This window comes from Geotrypetes seraphini, chromosome 14 (assembly GCF_902459505.1).
Source record: "Geotrypetes seraphini chromosome 14, aGeoSer1.1, whole genome shotgun sequence".
Classification (NCBI taxonomy): Eukaryota; Metazoa; Chordata; class Amphibia; order Gymnophiona; family Dermophiidae; genus Geotrypetes; species Geotrypetes seraphini.
In genome coordinates, this window is record NC_047097.1 from 59,478,102 (window position 1) to 59,497,217 (window position 19,116).

Consider the following 19,116-nt stretch of genomic DNA (forward strand, 5'->3'; position numbering starts at 1 on the left):
CAGGGCTTTACAAAACCCAGGTTTACAAACTACCAGGTTTTGGAAAGTCTGTCTGGGCACCCAGACAGTCCTCTAAAAAGAGGACATGTCCTAGTTTTCCTGGACGTCTAGTAACCCCATATCAAACGTAATGGATATTTAACCACACTGGATGAGTCATGCTAAATGCAAAGTTGGCCAAATGTGTTTACCCTCTTCTCTATCATTTCAAAATTGTAGTTTGACCTCCTAACCTCACTTTCATGTCGTCTGTGATATATTTGTATCACTAATCACCCCAGTCCTTTTCCCATTGAAATTTAGGTTGTAAGCCGCCCGGAAGGTTTGCCGTTGGTGCCGGATAGTAAGATTTGAATAAACTTGGATTTATTTTATTTATTGGGATTTATTAACCGCCTTTTTCATAAAATGATTCATCCAAAGCAGTTTACAATACACTGAATAGTAATCAGGTACTCTTAAGTATTTTCCCTATCTGTCCCAGAAGACTCACAATCTAACTGTGGTACCTGGTGCAATGGAGGGATTAAGTGACTTGCCCCAAGTCACAAGGAGCAGGTTGGGATCGAACTCATAACCTCCAGGTGCTGAGACAGCGGTTCTAACCACTAAGCCACACCTCTACTCCGATCTTCATTTTAGGGTTTCCAGACCATCCGGATTTACTGGAATGTCCTCTCTGTCTTAACAGCTTTCATCCTTGTCCAGATTTTCTTTCCAGTCCCCCACCTACCTCCAGTTCCTCTGAAATGTAATCTTCAGGCTAGCTGGCTGTTGCTGTTGGCCTGCTACAGAAGCTGCTTCTCTGGAGAGCCCCACCTATGTGAGATTAAGAAGTTGCTCCAGAGAGGTGGCTTCTTAGACAGGCCAACACAAGAGACTCACCTTGCTGTTGCAGCTAGTCAGCCTGAAGATTACATTTTAGTGGAGCCAGAGGTAGTTGGGGGACAGAGAAAAGAGACAAGCACTGTCCCATTTGGGGGGGAGGTTGGAGACAGAGAAGCACACATAGGAGGGAGTTGTCATAGCTGAAACTCAATATCTGCTTCAATAAACCTTACAAAATGAAAGCACCAATGCCAAACATCAATTAGCTACACTCTCCCTTTCTTCATATATTTGTTTTTTTTTTAGTTCATTAATTTTATTGAATATTATAAGTAATATACAGAAAGCAGTTCAAATACATAAAAATTGAATAAGAAATAGTGATTTAGGAACAAAAGAAACCATAATTGCTGTTATTTGCATATAGTAGATTAGTAAGAAGAATTCAGAGTATTTGAAACTGCTAAGAAAAGAAATAGAAAGGATAGAAAAGCAGAGAAGATGAATTGAAATAAAAAAGAAAAAAGAGAGATAAAGAAAGAGAGAGAGAAAGAGAGAGAGGCAGAAGTGTCTACAAGGCAGAATGAACATATGAATCTAAGAATGACCAAGGTGATTTATTTCGCACCAAATTTGTAGATAAACGAGATATCGTGTTCTTTTCATATGCATATGATTCGAATTTGTGGTACATATATTCTTCATATATTTGTAATTGGTGTACACAAGTATTTTAACGGTGGCAAGTCAAATACGCGTAAGACAAATGCACGCAATGCCAATTGCACCGACAAACGCGCACGATTGCAACGACAGTTCTTATTGAATACGCCCTAATTTTAAAAAAGCACGATAATGAAGCGAATGCACTTTGAGAAATGCACGTCAAGGAGTGACAATAGAAAGGGAAGCCAGCGCATGCCTGATAAACTGGTGCGCCCTCATAGGCCATGCCGTGTTCGTGCTGCTTGCAACGGCTTTGTGGGAGGGCGGAATGAAGGCGTCATGAGCACAGTCCAGCTCCCTCTTCCACTAGTCCAGGGGTAGGCAATTCCGGTCCTCGAGAGCCGGAGCCAGGTCAGGTTTTCAGGATATCCACAATAAATATGCATGAGAGAGATTTGCATCTCAAGGAGGCAGTGCATGCAAATCCATCTCATACATATTCATGGTGGAGATCCTGAAAACCTGACCTGGCTCCAGCTCTCGAGGACTGGAATTGCCTACCCCTGCACTAGCCTATCCTCTTCTTCCAGCTGCTCCCATTTCTTGGGGGAGGGGTTGTCCCAGACTGCACGAGTTGACTAGGCATAATGTATATTCCACTCACAGAAATGGATGTTCAAACAGGCAAAAGTCTTCCTCGAGCTCTGAAGACATGCACAGACTCTATTTCATTACCTGTATGTCCAAGCAAAGGTTGTGAAGCCCTGAAGAAGTATACAAAAGGTGGAAGAGAGAGCACTTACTGTTGCTGGGAGATCTTGGCTTTAGAGAGTGCTTGCCCCAGAGTGAATTTTAGGCTGCTCCACTGGTGATTTTAAATCTTTAGCAACACCCAAGAAGACTGTGTGTACGCCCAGGGAAGATTAAGCAAAGGCAATGCGACCTAGTCCTGTTTTTCTAGTTTCTGCAAGGTTGTAACTTGGATCACAATCTATAAATGCATTGCCTGATTGGTTTTGTATAAATATACTAGCTGATGACCTGGCGTTGCACGGGAATTTAATTATAGCAATAACACTGTAAATGGATTCAAATAAAGATACTTTATAGTGGTGAATGAAAGTATTTTTTTACAGCTTAATAAAAAGTAAAATATTCAAAGTATAATGTGAAATATTTGACAAAATGAATACAATACAACTAACGCAAAACGTGATAATAAACAAAATTTTTAGTTTCACCTCCAGGAGCAAGAATATATAAATTGTTGGGTGAACCCACCCTTGAGCAAGCAACATAGAGTTGTGGGCCGAGAGACCCCCAGAACATATCACCCCAGGTAGTGAGGGATCTGCATACCAAGTTTCGTTCAAATCGGTCAAGCCGTTTTTGCGTGATCGCGGCACATACATACATACATCTGATTTTATATATATAGATAAGATGAACGCTCAACATTTTTGAGGTACAGTACTTTGTTCACATTTTTCTGATTTCAAGGCCCTACTGTCTGATTCTTTTCTACACTGGCTCACCATCTGTGGGGTCCTGGAGGAGGTTCATATAATTTATGAAGAGTAGGCAGTGAGTATTGGAGTAGAGAATGACACAGTGACAAAATTCATCACCGTTCCCGTCCCCGCGGATAACCGCGGGAAATAACCCATGACATTTTCTAGTGTCTATTTCAACCTCGGTCCTTCTACACCAGCATTCTTCAAAGCAAAGCTTGCGGGTCAGTGGTTGTGGCCATTCATACTCTGATTCTTATGGGAGCCAAGGATAATGAAGCCATTGTGACATCACTGATGTGATTGGCTCTTAGGCACTGGTGGAATGAGGCATTATGACATCACAATATCTGCTCTGGAATGTTGCTGCTCAATCTCAGCATTCTTCAAAGCAAAGCTTGCGGGGCAGTGGTTGTGGCCATTCATACTCTGATTCTTCCCTCTCTCCTTAAAGAATGACATGAAGATGGTTTCCCACGGTGATGAATTTTGTCACCGTGTCATTGGTTGCCCACCGCAGGCATAGAGTAGTTGGATCTCTTCTTTAACACCTCCACAAGAGCAGATGGCTTCTAGAAGACTGATTGAGTATCTGTATAGAGGTTGGGGAATAGGTTGTGAAAGCAGGAGGAGAAGGAGGACGATAAACCAGGAATGAGCCAAAGTTTACATCTCTAATACCTCAGAGATAATGATCAATGTGATGCATAAGTTGTGAGGTCATATCCAACTTGGCATAACATCTTCAGATTGGTCTCTGGGTACCTAGTTGATGTGGAAGCTTTGTACACCACCAAACATATCTTCCCAAATTACAGTAATACATTAAGAAGGTCATTTTAGAAAAGGGTAGGCATGAGCGCATATTGGGTCGCTTAAAACCAGTCTAATCCCTATATAGTTGTCATGGGCAGATAGTGAAGTCAGCAGAATGCGTGGATAGAGGCTGTCAACATTGGTTCTATTGGAACCTGAGATACTATTGGAATGATCTCGTATAGAGTTTGGCTAATGGTACTATTTGGAAGCGTTTTATAATAATAATAATTTTATTCTAATATACCGCCATACCCAGCGAGTTCTAGGCGGTTCACAGCAATTAGATTAGGATCCGCATTGACATGTACATTTACAACAATTTATCAGATTTACAACAAATTTAGCCGAACTTGGCAGATGAAAGAAGGAAGAGGGTAGAAGAAAGAGATGAGCCGAGCGAGGGGTCAGGCGATTGCCGGAAGGGGGAACGGTTAAGGGTCTTGTTTGCTGAATAGGTAAGTTTTGAGTAATTTTCTAAAGCCGAGGTAAGTGGGGGCCTCGAGTATCATTTGGGCTAGCCATGGGTTCAGCTTGGCTGCTTGGAAGGCGAAGGTTTTGTCTAGGAATCTTTTGAGATGACAAAGCTTTAGCGAAGGGAAGGCGAACAGCTGAATTCTGCGGGATTTCTTGTTGGTGCAGTAAAGGTTAAAGTGGGGATTGATGTATCTTGGTGAAAAGCCATTTACCGATTTGTAGCAGAAGCATGCGAACTTGAAAAGCACTCTGGATTCGAATGGCAGCCAGTGGAGTTGGTGGTAGAACGGGGTGATATGTTCCCATTTCTTATGAGCATAGTTTAAATATCAAAGAACTTCGATGGATGTATAATCTCAATACTATGTATCCTCATGGATTGAACCAATCTACTGATTGGTTAACAGCGAGCATTTGATTACATCTTCAGGACAGTCTGGCTTTAGTTGTTTAGTTTAGGTTCGGCTGATTTCATAGGTCAAAATTGGGTCAGGTGACCGGGGTTTTTCAGTTTATTAGTCCCTCCAAATTGTAATGGCTACACTTCCGGCTCTTTAACTATGGATCTAGCGTTCGGCTAGGAAAAGATTCTGCTCTGGTATGCTTAATAGTGGTTACTATTTGTTGTTTTTTTAAATGACTGGGTCTTTTATAGTTTATCAGCTCTTTTTTAATGTATCCGATGTCGTTGTTTTTTTTTTTTCAGCGTTCTCTTTCCCCGACCCTGATGAAAGTGTGAAACGCGTCGGTGGGGATCGAGCTAGACCCAGAGCCAGACCAAAGCTAAGTGACTGTTATCTTTGCCACTTTTGCTAAAAATGATAACTTATTAGGCATAAGTATCTCAGAGTTATAAATTATTGAATATATTAAAGTAAGAAAAAGGAAAAGAAAAGTATAAAAAATAATGAAAACTATACACGCTATAAAGTTCCTATGAGGACAGCTACCATACTCAACCATTGTGTGGCAAACTGAGGAACCAGTGATTAGTTTTCTATATACCTTTATTTGGTGACTAATTCACTTTATTGATTAGTTTTTGAACCCATTTCTTTAGGCCACAGATGAGGCGAACGGCGGTGTTTTGGATCATTTTTAGTCTCCTGGTAGTTTTCTTCGTGGAGTTCAGGTAGATAATATTGCAGTAGTCTAGAATGCTGAGAATGGAAGATTGCACTAGTAGGCGGAAAGAGGTGTCATTGAAGTATTTTTTTATGGTGCGGAGTTTCCAAAGAAGCATTTCCTGACGATAAGGTCGGTGTGATTTTCTAAGGATAAATTTTTGTCCAGAGTGACATGATAGTCTACGGACGCGTTAGCATTTAGCGCATGTGTATATTTAGCGTGCCCTAAAACGGCTAACACGCCTTAGTGAAACAGGGTCTCAGATAATGGAACGACGCATATTAAATGAGAATTCTCTAATGTTTATTAAAATCTTTATATGCCGCATATACAACCAAAAAAAGGATCAAATATAATTTAGTCAAAATGATGAAAAGAACTCCATTTAAATAGAAAAGAAAAAGAAAAGAAATAACATTTCTAATACATATTATATGACATGCAAATTAATCAAATTAAATTTAAAATTAATTAGCTACTAAAAAATTATAAAAATGTATAAATGCAGACTGAAGTCCCGAATTCATATCCCGTCAATTTAAAAAGGCCAGTTGAAAAAAAAATATGCCTTTAAATGTCTTTTGAAATTCTGAAAAGATTCTTCCTTTCTCAATTGTACAGTAACATAGTAGATGACGGCAGATAAAGACCCGAATGGTCCATCCAGTCTGCCCAACCTGACTCAATCTAAATTTATTTTTTCTTCCTTCTTCTTCTTAACTATTTCTGGGCAAGAATCCAAAGCTCTGCCCGGTACTGGGCTTAGGTTCCAACTACTGAAGTCTCCAAGCTGTTCCATAATATTGGGACTAATAAAAAAAAAATGCACAATTTCTCATCGAGGCAATTCAACACAGAGATGCTGTAATGGAGTACTCTACCAAACTATTTTGACTCACTTCAAGTTATCAATAACTGACCTGAACAGCAAATTCGCTCAGAACAGGCTGTACAATCCAATGGGAATTCTGATTCCACTTCCTCAAAACGAGTCAGCGGTGTTGGGATTCTTCATCATTCCCCATAAATGGAAAGTACTATATTTAAATTTTTTAAATTTTTCTTATTTTCTTTTCTCTTTATTTGTAACTTATTAATAATTTATAGCTTATTTATAATTAGATAAAGATTTAAAAGTGTATCACTTATCTTCAATCCTTATCGGTTCCCCTTCCCGACGCTTTTCAGAACTCTTTTTCAAGGTCGGGGGAACAAGAGATAAGGGTAATCCTCAACCATGCTTGAGTACCTGATTGTAAAAACCGCTTAGATAACCTTGATAGGCGGTATATAAAAATCCTAATAAACTTGAACCGATAAGGATTGAAGATAAGTGATACACTTTTAAATATTTATCTAATTATAAATAAGCTATATGTAAGCTATAAATTATTAATAAGTTACAAATAAAGAGAAAAGAAAATAAGAAAAATTTAAAAAATTTAAATATAGTACTTTCCATTTATGGGGAATGATGAAGAATCCCAACACCGCTGACTCGTTTTTGAGGAAGTGGAATCAGAATTCCCATTGGATTTGTACAGCCTGTTCTGAGCGAATTTGCTGTTCAGGTCAGTTATGGAGTACTAACATATGTCTGCATTTTCGCACTTAATGCAGGCGCCTATATGCTGGCGGTTAGAAGCATACGCCATTCTATAACATCATGCCTAATGCTTGCCATTGCCCCTGACCTACTCCCGCCCCTCCCAGATCTCTGTCTCCTTTGGAGTTGCATGCCATAGAAAGTAGGCACTTGATTTATAGAATAAGGCCCTGTTTCTATAAAAAGCTAAGCACCTACCTTTAGGTGCCTAGATTGGCATGCCTAGCAGATCTGGGTGCATAACTTAATTTTTTTAATCGGTTCAATCAGCACAGTCATTAAGAAACAACTAAAAAAAATGTTTTTTTTCAAATTTTGGGGTAGGTGCGTAATTCATAAGAACATAAAACTAGCCTTACTGGGTCAGACCAATGGTCCATCAAGCTCACTAGTACTTGGCCATGTAGGCATCTACACCGAGGCACCTACTTGAAAAGTAGGTGTGGCTAGGGGCGGAGTTTAGGTGTTCACTTACCCAAAGAAATGTCCTTTTCTCCTTTCCTCAGATTTCCTGCCTTTCTGTGGTACAAATCAAAGTGGTTTACATTGCTGTTACATGCAGGTTATCCAAACATTGGATTCTCCTCCCACCTTGCATCCCTACAGGCTGGTAGCCAGGGACAGGTTTAATCTGACATCATCTCCTGCTGCAGTGAGACCAAATCTGGCAGCTCTTATTGTGAGATTTGGGCCCAGGGCAGGAGACGATGCCAGATCCTGCAGCAGCGAGATCAAATCTGGCAGCTCTTATTGTCCCCAAGGCAGGGGATGATGCCAGATTAAACGTTTCTCCTGCTGTTGGCGCTCAGTAATGCATAATCGGAGGAGAACTGGATCTGGTAACCTGCAACAGCTGCTCGGCCTGGGAGGATGGGGAAAGTTGAGAATAATAATAATAATAATAACTTTATTTTTGTATACCGCAAATACCACAAAATAGTTCAGAGCGGTTCACAATGCAAGAGACTGTACATATACAGCGATGATACAGAGAATTAATTATCACAATGTGCAGTGGAGATACAGGGAATCAATTATCACAATGTCGGGGATCAAGCGGTTCCGGGCGGTTCGCAAGGCAGTTAAAGTTTGGGGAGAAGGGAGAGAATGAAGGAGAGAGTTGAAGGAAAGAGTGTTCCCGGAAACCTATTGGGGCAGCCGCCCCCCTTTGCCACCCCATAGTCCTGTTGCTGAAAATATATTCTGAATACTCATGTGTAAGCAGTATATAAAATTTAATAAATCAAATCAGAGAACCCAAGTATATAGATCACAAGTACTTGGGGTTTTGTCAGGTACTTGTGACCATAGGAGCCAGCTCTGTGGGTGCTTAAGCACCCCCAATATTTGAACCAATTCCTTGACTATGTTCAGGGAGAGAAAATGTCTGTTGGGCTTAGCATCCCCAATTTGGAAAAGTTAGCTCCCATGCTTGAGACCTGCATTGACCACTGTGGAAACCGTGTTGGGACTGATTTACCCCTGAGGCAGTTCTTTTGAGCTGAAACATGGACCATGTCTGGTCTGATTTATTTATTTTCAAGTTTCAAGTTTTATTTAAATTTGATAATCGCTTATATATAATTTACTAAGCGAGTTACAATAAAATATAAAATAAACATACAATTTAACGTACAACTTAAAATGGGTGAGATGGACAGACATATAAACAAACTTGAGGACGTAAGGAAAAAAGGGAGAAAGTTACAAAGTTAATGATTTTCATTTTTAAAAGAAAAGAAGAAGCCATGAATGGAAGGTACATGAGGAAAGGTAAAAAAAAATTTTTTTTTAATATATATAAATGGTGTTTGGTACGTTAGATATAAGTCATTTAAAGATTAAAAGCTTCTCTAAAAAGGAAAGTTTTCAGGTTGTTTTTAAATCTATTAAGATTTAAATTTTAATATTTTAATAGAGACTTTTTAATATTATATTATGTGAAAGTTATATTTATCCCTGGTTGATAGGTATGGTTCCACCCCCACTAGCTTTGCTTTAGATTGTCTCTTGTGGGGTTTTATTTCCTTGGTTGTTGGGTATTTTTTTTGTTTGCTAGGAATACTACCAATGTGAACAAAATCCCAAATAAATTAATTGGAGCAGTCTAACCCTTTGGAATAGGCTACATTTTGCATTAGCCATAGAAGATCTTTCTTTGAATGATAGTCTGGAAGTCTCTCTTTAGTTTTTTCATTGCAGAAAGATGAAACATATTCCTCCTACATGTAGGAGATTGGTAGGGTAAACACTACACAAATGACCCTTCTCTCTGCAAAATGAAGGATATTGCTCAAGATTGATGGTGCAATGTGTCTATTTTACCTCTATAGGCAGGGCCAGTGTTTTATTTTGTTTTTTTCATTTTTGGCCATCTTCTCTCAGGTCATTGTCTCTTTAAGAAGGGGGCGTGGGTGGGGTCTGTAAGGGATTGGCACATAGAAAATGACTCAGCAGTATTGGTGGTGGTGGTGGTAGGGGGGTGATCATGTGATCTGAGCTTTAAAAGGAACCCGGGCAGAGGTGATAGTTTTCTACCAGTGCACGTTTTGTTACTGGAGTTGGACTTGCTGACCAGTAAGTTGCTCTTCCCCTTTGGCAGCGAGGGCTTTGGGGTTTCTTCCCCCCCACCAAAAAAGGATAATTAAAAAAGAAAAATTAACCACAGGTAAACAGATCTACAAAAGGTTAATCAAAATAGAGAGAAAAAAACCATATAAATAAATGATTTAATTACTACCAAAATGAAGGAAAAAATCTCAGAATTGCCACTCCAAGGATCATAATACTATCATCCATATAAGGAATTGTGGCTAGGGTTTCTTTCATAGATCCAAAACCTTCATATACCGCCGCTTTGAGCCCCGTGTATCACATCCAACGGGGCTCAAAGCGACGGTATTTCTATGCTGCTTTACTGCTAATGTCAAGCTGAAAGATAAGTGCTTTGCTAAGGCTGTAAAGTTTTTTACATAAGTTATTTTGCCTTTTGCACAGCTATTTTGCACAACTTTGCATTTTTGCACTAATGTTAATGCTATTTGCACAGTTTTTGAATTTAAAAAGTTTAAAAAAGCTAAAAAAAAAGTTAAAAATCAAAATTTAAATTATTGAGTAGTGAAGCTATATATTTACAAATGAATGACGGAATAAGTCAAGTTAATATATGAAGGTTTTGGATCTATGAAAGAAACCCTAGCCACAATTCCTTATATGGATGATAGTATTATGATCCTTGGAGTGGCAATTCTGAGATTCTTTCCTTCATTTTGGTAGTAATTAAATCATTTATTTATATGGTTTGTTTCTTCCCCCCTCCCCCCCCCCACCCCGGGTTCTGGGCTTTTCTTTGCAGGAAGTAAGGGCGATAGCTGGTTCCCGTTTCCCCTTTTTTCCCCGAAAGAGAAGATTTTTGCTAAGAATCGTTTCATTGACTCATATCTAGTCTTTCTTGACTACCCAGTGTTACCTTTCCTCCTTCTTTTCTTCTCAAAGCCAACGATTATTATCTTGGGTGTTCAATCTTTTAATGGGTCTTTCTTTGTTGGAATTAAGGGCATTACACCTTAAACTGAAAACTCATCTGTTTGACACTTAATCTCTTGCACCCTCTCCTCTCCTCTTCTCCTCCCCTTCCCCTCCCACCTCCACTCCCCCCTCTTTTCTCTCTCCTCCCTCTCCCTCCTACCTCCCCTCTCTCCCTCCCTTCCCATCCTCTCCCCTCTCTTTAAAGTTACCTTGAGCCTGTATAGGTATGTACAATGCACAAATAGAAGATTAGATTAGAAAAATAGATTTCAGTACAGAACTGATGATGCAAAAACGTTCAGTCTTCCCGGTGCACTTAATCGATTAGACCTTCAGAATTATGGGGTTTTGCACCCAAGCACCCATGTTCCTGTCTTAAAATCTGTTGCATGATCCTCGGGCTAGGTGATCTTACAAAGCCTCAAGCTCCTGTCTTGAAAGCTGGTGTTTGTGAGCTAAAAGTTTAGACCCACTTGCTGGACCTCAGGATGCTTGCTTTAAGTATTAACTTTTGTATTTTTAACCTGGCTTTCTAGTGCAAAAGGCATATAAATCTTGAACCAGTGGATTTTCCTCCTCTAGTTGCAAGTTGTGTAGAAGGCATCATCCACAGTTTTTCTCTCTTGGTTCCAACTCCTGCAATGCTCTAGTTCCTCAGTTTTTCCTTCTACATGTAAATTGGAAGATGTCTTTCTGATCTGCTCTGATCTTACTTTGTTATTTTCCTTTTTATAAAATCCGGATTTAGGCGCCTGAAATGTAGGCCTTTAAAACATTTCAGCCACCTAGGTTTTTACATAGGCCAACTGCGATTCTATTCACTGCACCTATGCGCGATTAACATGTGGCCGGTGCATTTTTTTATAGGCATTGGCTGATTTAGGCACTGCTTATAGAATCAGCCCCTTTGTGTTTACATGTTTTGTCAACCTGAAGAAGGCGTTATAACCGAAACACAGCCCATGTTGGGTCTGCTGCTCATGAACCCCTTTGTTTGGATCCTAATAAAAGGTCTTTAAGTTGTCATCCTGGTTCATCTGCGTGCCGATTCTCACCGTTCCTGTTCCTTGAACAGAATGCCATCACCCGTAGAGCCCCCTCTCTCCCAGTTCTCAAACAATTCAAATGCTCCACAATGTGAAGCGTCAGCTTCTGTTTTGTTTGTCCAGCAGACCATAACCCACAAGGGCACTGGATCAAGTTAAAAATTGTTACTACTTGTGAAACTGAGCAAGTTATTTACCAGAGCTGTTAGGGAAAACATCTCTCAAATTTTTACCTCTACAGGATGCAAATTAAGGAGGAGTTGAAAACACATCAAACAGTTTAAAAAATAATAATTTATATTCTACGTGGATTACAAATTATTCAAGTACTCAAGCATTTTCCCCTAACTGTCCCGGCGGGCTCCCACTCTATCTAATGTACCTGGGGCAGTGGGGATTAAGTGACTTGCCCAGGGACACAAGGAGCAGTGTGGGATTTGAACCCACTTCAGGGTAGGCTGTAGCTCTAACCACTGCACCACACACTCACACTGTTTATAGGTTTTGTTTTGGGGTTGGTTTGTTTATTACAGTCCATAGGGGTAATTTAAGTATTTATATACCACTTATAGTCTAAGTGGTTTATATTCAGGTACTCAAACATTTTCCCCTGCCTGTCCCAGTAGCCTCACACTCTATCTAATGTACCTGGGGCAACGGGGGATTAAGTAACTTGCCCAGGGTCACCAAGAGCAGCATGGGATTTGAACTCACAACCTCAAGGTGCCGAGACCATCGCTCTAACCACTGCACCACACACTATTGCTTGCTAACCCCCGGATACCATAAAGTTGGGCACCCAAATTTCCGACTGATGCACAAGTTATACAGTAAAATAGCGCCAGTTGCATGTCTAAATTAATTGCTAAATTAGGCACTGATTGGCATTAAAAGTACCAGTCATAGCCTTTAAGTTGTGCTAACTGGCACTAAATCGGAGCACGTTGGCAAGTCACACTGCTGAATCTATACAGAGGAGGATCAGCCTTGAAACAGCCTAGTCAGGGCGAAACACGGATTTGTGTCAGCATTAACCACCCCCCACCCCCCTCCGATACAGCTTTAACAATAAGCGCTGTAAATTCTCTAAATTTCAAGTTTATTATAAAATTTGATTAATCGCCTATTCCAAATTCTAGGCGATGTACACTAGCTAAAATAACCAGATATGGGTTAAAAGATTTAGATATAAGAATTCACAGCTAAAATTATGGATTGATGAAGAAGTGATGTTCATTCATTATGTTAGGAACAAACAAACCAAAACGGCAGAAATGTACAACGATGTAGGCAAATTTTATTGTGACAACCAAAATATATTAAAAACCTTTTTACCAAACAGGGAACCCAACACGATCCGTGTTTCGGACAACCTTCATCAGGGGTCCATGGTAGAAAAGGGAAAAGAACATATGTCACAAAAAAATGTCGAAAAATACAGTAGAAACAAACGGATGATTTGTCACGCCGAAAGTTACTCAATCGTAAAATCTGGCTTGTTTGTCCACTCATTATGCTATACTGAACAGTATACCGTGCATACCTCTGATGGTCCATGTGGTGTATGCACAGGTATTTGTTTGAGATATTTAGGTGTTGCGTCCTTCTGAAGAGACACATCAAGTCGGTTGCTTCTTAAACATGTAACTACACTTAGGTTCTGTTTATAAATGTAAGACTCTTTTGTGTACCCGGCTGCAGGGAAGGGGCCACGCAAAGTATTTTTCTCCATAGTAGGGCTGTGAGCCAGGACTAGCGCCAAGCTGGCAGGCCGTCGCAAGCACTCTCCACACAGTCTCTCTCTCTTTGAAATGAAGCAGACCACTCCAACTTTTAGCTCTTCTTCCAATGGGAACAAGAGGCACTCTTAAACAATACATTTCCAAGAGAAAGAGGCGCTATGTACGGTCTTTCTCCTGGACTCCTAGCAAAAGATCCTCCATTTTGGCCAATTCATGACCTGTTGGGGGAGATCTGCCCAAAGACAACTTTCCCGCCCAAAGCATGAGCTTAAGGAACCCTCTGATGATGTCACTCACTTGTTTCTTCCAAGCCACCATTCAGAGAGATCCAAGCACTGCCTGGGTCTCATTCACTGAATGTTTCCAGAAGCTGCTGGAGCCCAAAGACTGGGTTTCCAACTGCCTTCTAAACTTTGTTTATCCTTCCTTACCAGATCATATTTCACAAACCAACCACCTTTTGGCAGGCCCTAAGCCTAAGGATTGCTATCAGCCATGGTCAGGGGACACTCATGCACCAAAACTCAAAGCTCCCTGGAGCATGAAGTCAACCCTTGGCTACATAAACTTGCCTAACTGCTCTGGTGTGCAGCTACAAAAGGGCATGCCCATGGGTGAGTCAGGGCGGGTCATGCCTAAATTAGAGAATACTATCGCTTATGCATGCAACTTTCAACTTCAGCTGCCAGCATTTACATCAGCCTTTGACAAGATCAAAGCAGTCGTAAATATTGAAAAGAACTTCATTAAAAACAGATAAAATAAAATCCATTCAAGTAAGTATTCATTAACGCACACATATATTACATTACAGATTGCATCAAAGAACTCCTGTTATTTTAATCTAAAAAAGCTAGTTGAAAATATTTTTAATTTTCATTTTATTTCATGTATTACAAATTTTACAAGTACACATTGGGATATAAAACAATGTTATTAGCCCTGTTGATATTTGTGTGATTGTGTACGTTGGTATGTGCCAAGATCTCTCCGATCTGAAACTTCAGTTCGAGAAGCACGACTTGAAACTACTCAACGGAAAAGTTACTCGGTTGCTGGCCTTATGGCCTGGAATAAACTTCCAGTAGGATTGCATCGAGAGCACAATTTAATATGATTTTAAAAACTGTTGAACATGCATGAGAGAGATTTGCATACCAAGAAGGCAATGCAGGCAAATCTCTCTCATGCATATTCATTGTGGATATCCTGAAAACCTGGCCTGCCAGTAGATCTCGAGGACCGGACTTGGGCAGCCCTGATCTAGAGAGACTGTGGGATGGGACTTCGATGTCTGCATGTGTTTTGTTTGTTTTAACTATTTTGTATGCTTTTATGTACACCAGTGGTCTCAAACTTGCGGCCCGCCAGGTACTATTTTGAGGCCCTCGGTATGTTTATCATAATCACAAAAGTAAAATAAAACAGTTTCTTGATCGTATGTCTCTTTAGCTATGAATGACAATATTATTATTAAGACTTAGCCAAAAGGAAAAATTTATAAACTATAAAGAGTTTTACCTTACGCAAAATTGTCATTTCTTTAATAAGAGATTAACTATTTTTTCTGTGGCCCTACAAGTACCTACAAATCCAAAATGTGGCCCTGCAAAGGGTTTGAGTTGGAGACCACTGGCCTATAAGAAGAGGAGGTGCAAATGTTAAGAGCCTTAGCCAATAGGGAGAGGAGGAGGTAGTGGGTGCTGTGGATGGCCATTGTGTTACTATGTTTCTATAACCATAAAGTTCTATGACATCACAATACAGGTGTAAAGAGCCTTAGCCTATAGCAGTGGTCTCAAACTCGCAGCTCGCCAGGTACTATTTTGAGGCCCTCAGTATGTTTATCATAATCACAAAAGTAAAATAAAACCGTTTCTTGATCATATGTCTTTTTAACTATGAATGACAATATTATTATTAAGACTTAGCCAAAAGGAAAGATTTATAAACTCTAAAGAGATTTACCTCATGCAAAATTGTCATTTCTTTAATAAGACATTAACTATTTTATTCTGCGGCCCTCCAAGGACCTACAAATCCAAAATGTGGCCCTGCAAAGGGTTTGAGTTTGAGACCACTGATGTACACCATCTTGGAATAAGGTTTATAAATTTGTAATAAATGAAAAAAAAAAGTTGAAAATAGTGTGCTTTCAGCTGGGGTGTTTGTTTTTTTTTTAAATTTACTAAGAATTTACTATTTACTAATACTGTAATAGTAGCGTCCAATCCTACCGATACAGCGTTCAAGTTTTTAACTCTTCAGTATGAAAATTAAGGAGAAATTGAAAACACATCATACAGTTGTTTCTGGTTTATTACAGTCCAAGGGGTTATTCTATCTCTATAAAGATCCAAGATAGGAATAAGAGACCCAACTATATGTTATAACCACCCAATTATGGTCTTAATCAACATCGGAAGATCATTCATAAAGAGAGAAAAAAGGAGCTCAGTAACCTAACAATCTTATTCAAGAACTATAGCCCATGTCAAAAAGGGTTCCGTTGTCTTTCATCGATCCAAAAAAACCCTCATTTATAAGGCCAAAATTGAGGATATATAGGATTGCTTTCCTAAACAACTCTTCATATAATCAAGTCCCAAAATAATATTAAATATTGAACTAAGGCCAGTACTGGGTAGACTTGCACGGTTTGTGTCTGTATATGGCCGTTTTGGTGGAGGATGGGTTGGGGAGGGCTTCAGTGGCTGGGAGGGTGTAGATGGGCTGAGGTGAGTTTTGACAGAGATTTCGGCAGTTGGAACCCAAGCACAGTACCGGGTAAAGCTTTGGATTCTTGCCCAGAAATAGCTAAGAAGAAAAAAATTTAAATTGAATCAGGTTGAGCAGACTGGATGGACCATTCGGGTCTTTATCTGCCATCACCTACTATGTTACTATGTATATATCCAGGGAAGGAGGATTTTAAGTGGTGTATTCTGAGATAATCATTTCTTGAACTTGTGTCTTCTGACTGGTAGCATTTTTCAGCCTGATCTTGTTCCCTAGCGGTGCTTTATCTCTATCCAGTGCCGACCTCTTCTGGTACTCTAAATCAAATAGGCCTCATTTGCTGTTGAAGAATTTATTGGTATACAATTGCCTAGACCTTGTCCCTAGACAAGATGGTGTATGAAAGGAATGGGACTTGTGTGCTGCCTTTTTGCGGTTACACATTCAAAGCGGTGGGCAATGGAGGATTCCGTGACTTGTCCAGGGTCACAAGGAGTAATGCTGGGATTTGATCCCATCACCTCAGAGTTCTAAGGCAGCAGGTCTACCACTAGGCCACTCCTCACCTGTCCTGAAGCTCCAGTTGCAAGTGGTAGCATGTTAGCCTTAAGACACCTGACTAGGGATGTCTCTCCGTAGTGTGAAACTATAACTCAGCTATGCATCCCTGTTTTGAATGACATAGAGGGAGTGTGGTCCTCTTACAAGCTCTCTCTATATACTTCTAGTGCAAGGGTTCTCATTAGAGACTGACACGGGGAAAAAATTTGTCCCCATCTCCGTTCCCAAGAGCTCAGTCCCTGTCCCCACAAACCATCTGATCACATCCACTCAAGCCTCAAATAGTTTTATACTGAACTTATTTTATTAAAGTATAAATAGAAACAATATTCTGTTCAATTGTCATTTTATAAATCAAAGTTCTGGCTGGTGAACTAGAGGAAGAGATCTTCAACCAGCAGGGCTGTTTATAAATGTTTATCAACACAACTAATATACTTCTTTATCCTAAAGCAAAAATAAAAGAAATAGAAATTGTTTTTCTACCTTTGTCTGGTTTCTGCTTTCCTCATCTTCTCATCATTCTATTCCTTCCATCCACTGTCTGCCATCTCTCTGCCTCTTCCATATGGTATCTGCTCTGTTACTGTGCCTCTCCTAGCCATCTCTCCCTCCCCCTATTGGTCTGGCACCTAAATGCTTCCCTCCGCTGCCCCCATAGTCTGGCATCTCTGTCTTCTTCCCTTCCATCTTCCCTCCCCAGGTGGTTTTTAGCATCTTTCTCCTCAGATCTGGTATCTGTCTCCCCAATCCAGTATGTGCCCTTTTTTCTTTATCCCTTCCTTCCATCCAATATGTGCTTCCCCTCTCTTTACCTCCCACTTCCCTTCAGTGTGTTCCACTCTCTCCCCTCCCTCTTTCCATCAGTGTGTTCCCCTCTCTCTCTCCTACCCATTTCCATGCAGTGTCTGCTCCCCACTCTCCTAACCATTTCCCTTCAGCATCTGTTCCTTTTTCCCCTCTCCTTCCCTTCAGCACCCTTTGTGTGGGCCAGCAGGCCCTCCCACTTGCCCTTCACTACTTCTTACCTTCAACCCATGTCCTTTCAACCTCTAACCAATCTTCCCTCTCAGAAGCTGAATTTTCCTATTTAGATGTCTAAGAGCGAGCAAATGATATTACTCACCAGTTGTAGGCAGCAGAATTCAGCTTAAACTCACATTCTGCTGCTGCCTGCTCTCCACTTTTCACTTAACAGCCTCTTGGCCATTCCTCCCAATAACTTCCAAGGACTATTTTGGGTTTCTCCTCCAAACCCTGCCTGCTGTTTCCTATCCTTCCTTGTTCTGGCTGCCTTTGTGCTTCAGTCCTTTTGGTAGTATCTTCTTCCTCTCCTCTCGAATGTGATTCTTCCACTAACTTTCAGTGCATGTAGGATGCTCAGTCTCTTTTTACCAACAGAACCTGGATGTGCCTGGCAGTGCCAGTTATAATTCTCTTGTTCTATCCAGTTTCCCAGCAACAAGGGTTCTGTTGCATAGTCTGTGACATCATCAGCCTGCATCCATCTGTGCTGAAGCTGTAATTTCTGAAAGGCCATTCCTAACATTAATAATGTATTCATAGGGAGGGGGGAGGGGTTATAATTGCACTCTTCCTCCCCACTTAAACAGTGCTTTAAATACAAAACCTAACCTACTAATGTTCTAGGGAGCAGGAGAGAACAAGAGATCTGATAACCCATCCTCCCAGGAGAGCTCAGAAAGGGTTACAAGTTTACCTACATATTAAAGTGTATCTATACAAGGTGGTGGCAAACATGGCATGGCAGGACATTGACAGATGGTAAAACATAACAGCACAAAACATGGTATGGTGAGACAAAGCATGACAAGCATTGTGTATGATGTGGTATTATAAGTATTAGGAATAACTGCACTGCTCTTACTATAGACCAGGGGTGTTAAAGTCCCTCCTGGAGGGCCGCAATCCATTTGGGTTTTCAGGATTTTCCCAATGAATATGCATGAGATCTATTTGCTTGCACTGCTCTCAATGTATGCTAATAGATCTCATGCATATTCATTGGGGAAATCCTGAAAACCTGACTGGATTGTGGCCCTCAAGGAGGGACTTTGACACCCCTGCTGTACACGTGTGTTGTGTGTGTGTGGGGGGGGGGGGGGCAGGTTGCTTCTCTATCATACATAGCGTTTGAATCAGCTGCAGTTTGAGTAAGATTAATTCTCAGAGCAATGTTTCAATTTGAAGATAGTTAAACTTGTGTCTCAGTGGTTGGTTTATCTGGTGTTCAATCCTCCTACCTGGGGCAATGGGGAATCAAGTGGCTTGCCCAGGGGCACCAGGAGCAGCATGGGACTGTGTCAGATTTTCTCTCCCTTCTACGCATTCTAGGCCCACATAGCTCCCTATGGCAGAACTGTTGTGCTGAGGTTTGCAATAATTGAGAAACACCGTTTTTATAATTCCTGCTATTTCCTTCTTTTTTTTGGGATTGTGTAATTTAA

General features: G+C 40.5%; 1 protein-coding gene across 2 annotated transcripts in view; it reads right to left on the minus strand.

Annotated features, from left to right (window-relative positions):
* LOC117348695 (glutathione S-transferase P 1-like) overlaps positions 1-18,499 on the minus strand; it is a 28,995-nt gene extending 10,496 nt beyond the window's left edge. The window contains exon 1 of one of the 2 annotated variants that reach the window (XM_033921098.1): positions 17,775-18,499. Coding sequence is in view for 1 of the 2 variants with exons in the window: in XM_033921097.1 (XP_033776988.1) it covers position 2,298 (1 nt within the window). In the remaining variant the exon portion in view is untranslated. Of the gene's footprint in view, positions 1-2,297; positions 2,382-17,774 lie in introns of those variants that run through there. The other variant, XM_033921097.1, reaches the window with a different exon arrangement.
* Between the last annotated feature and the right edge of the window lie 617 nt (positions 18,500-19,116).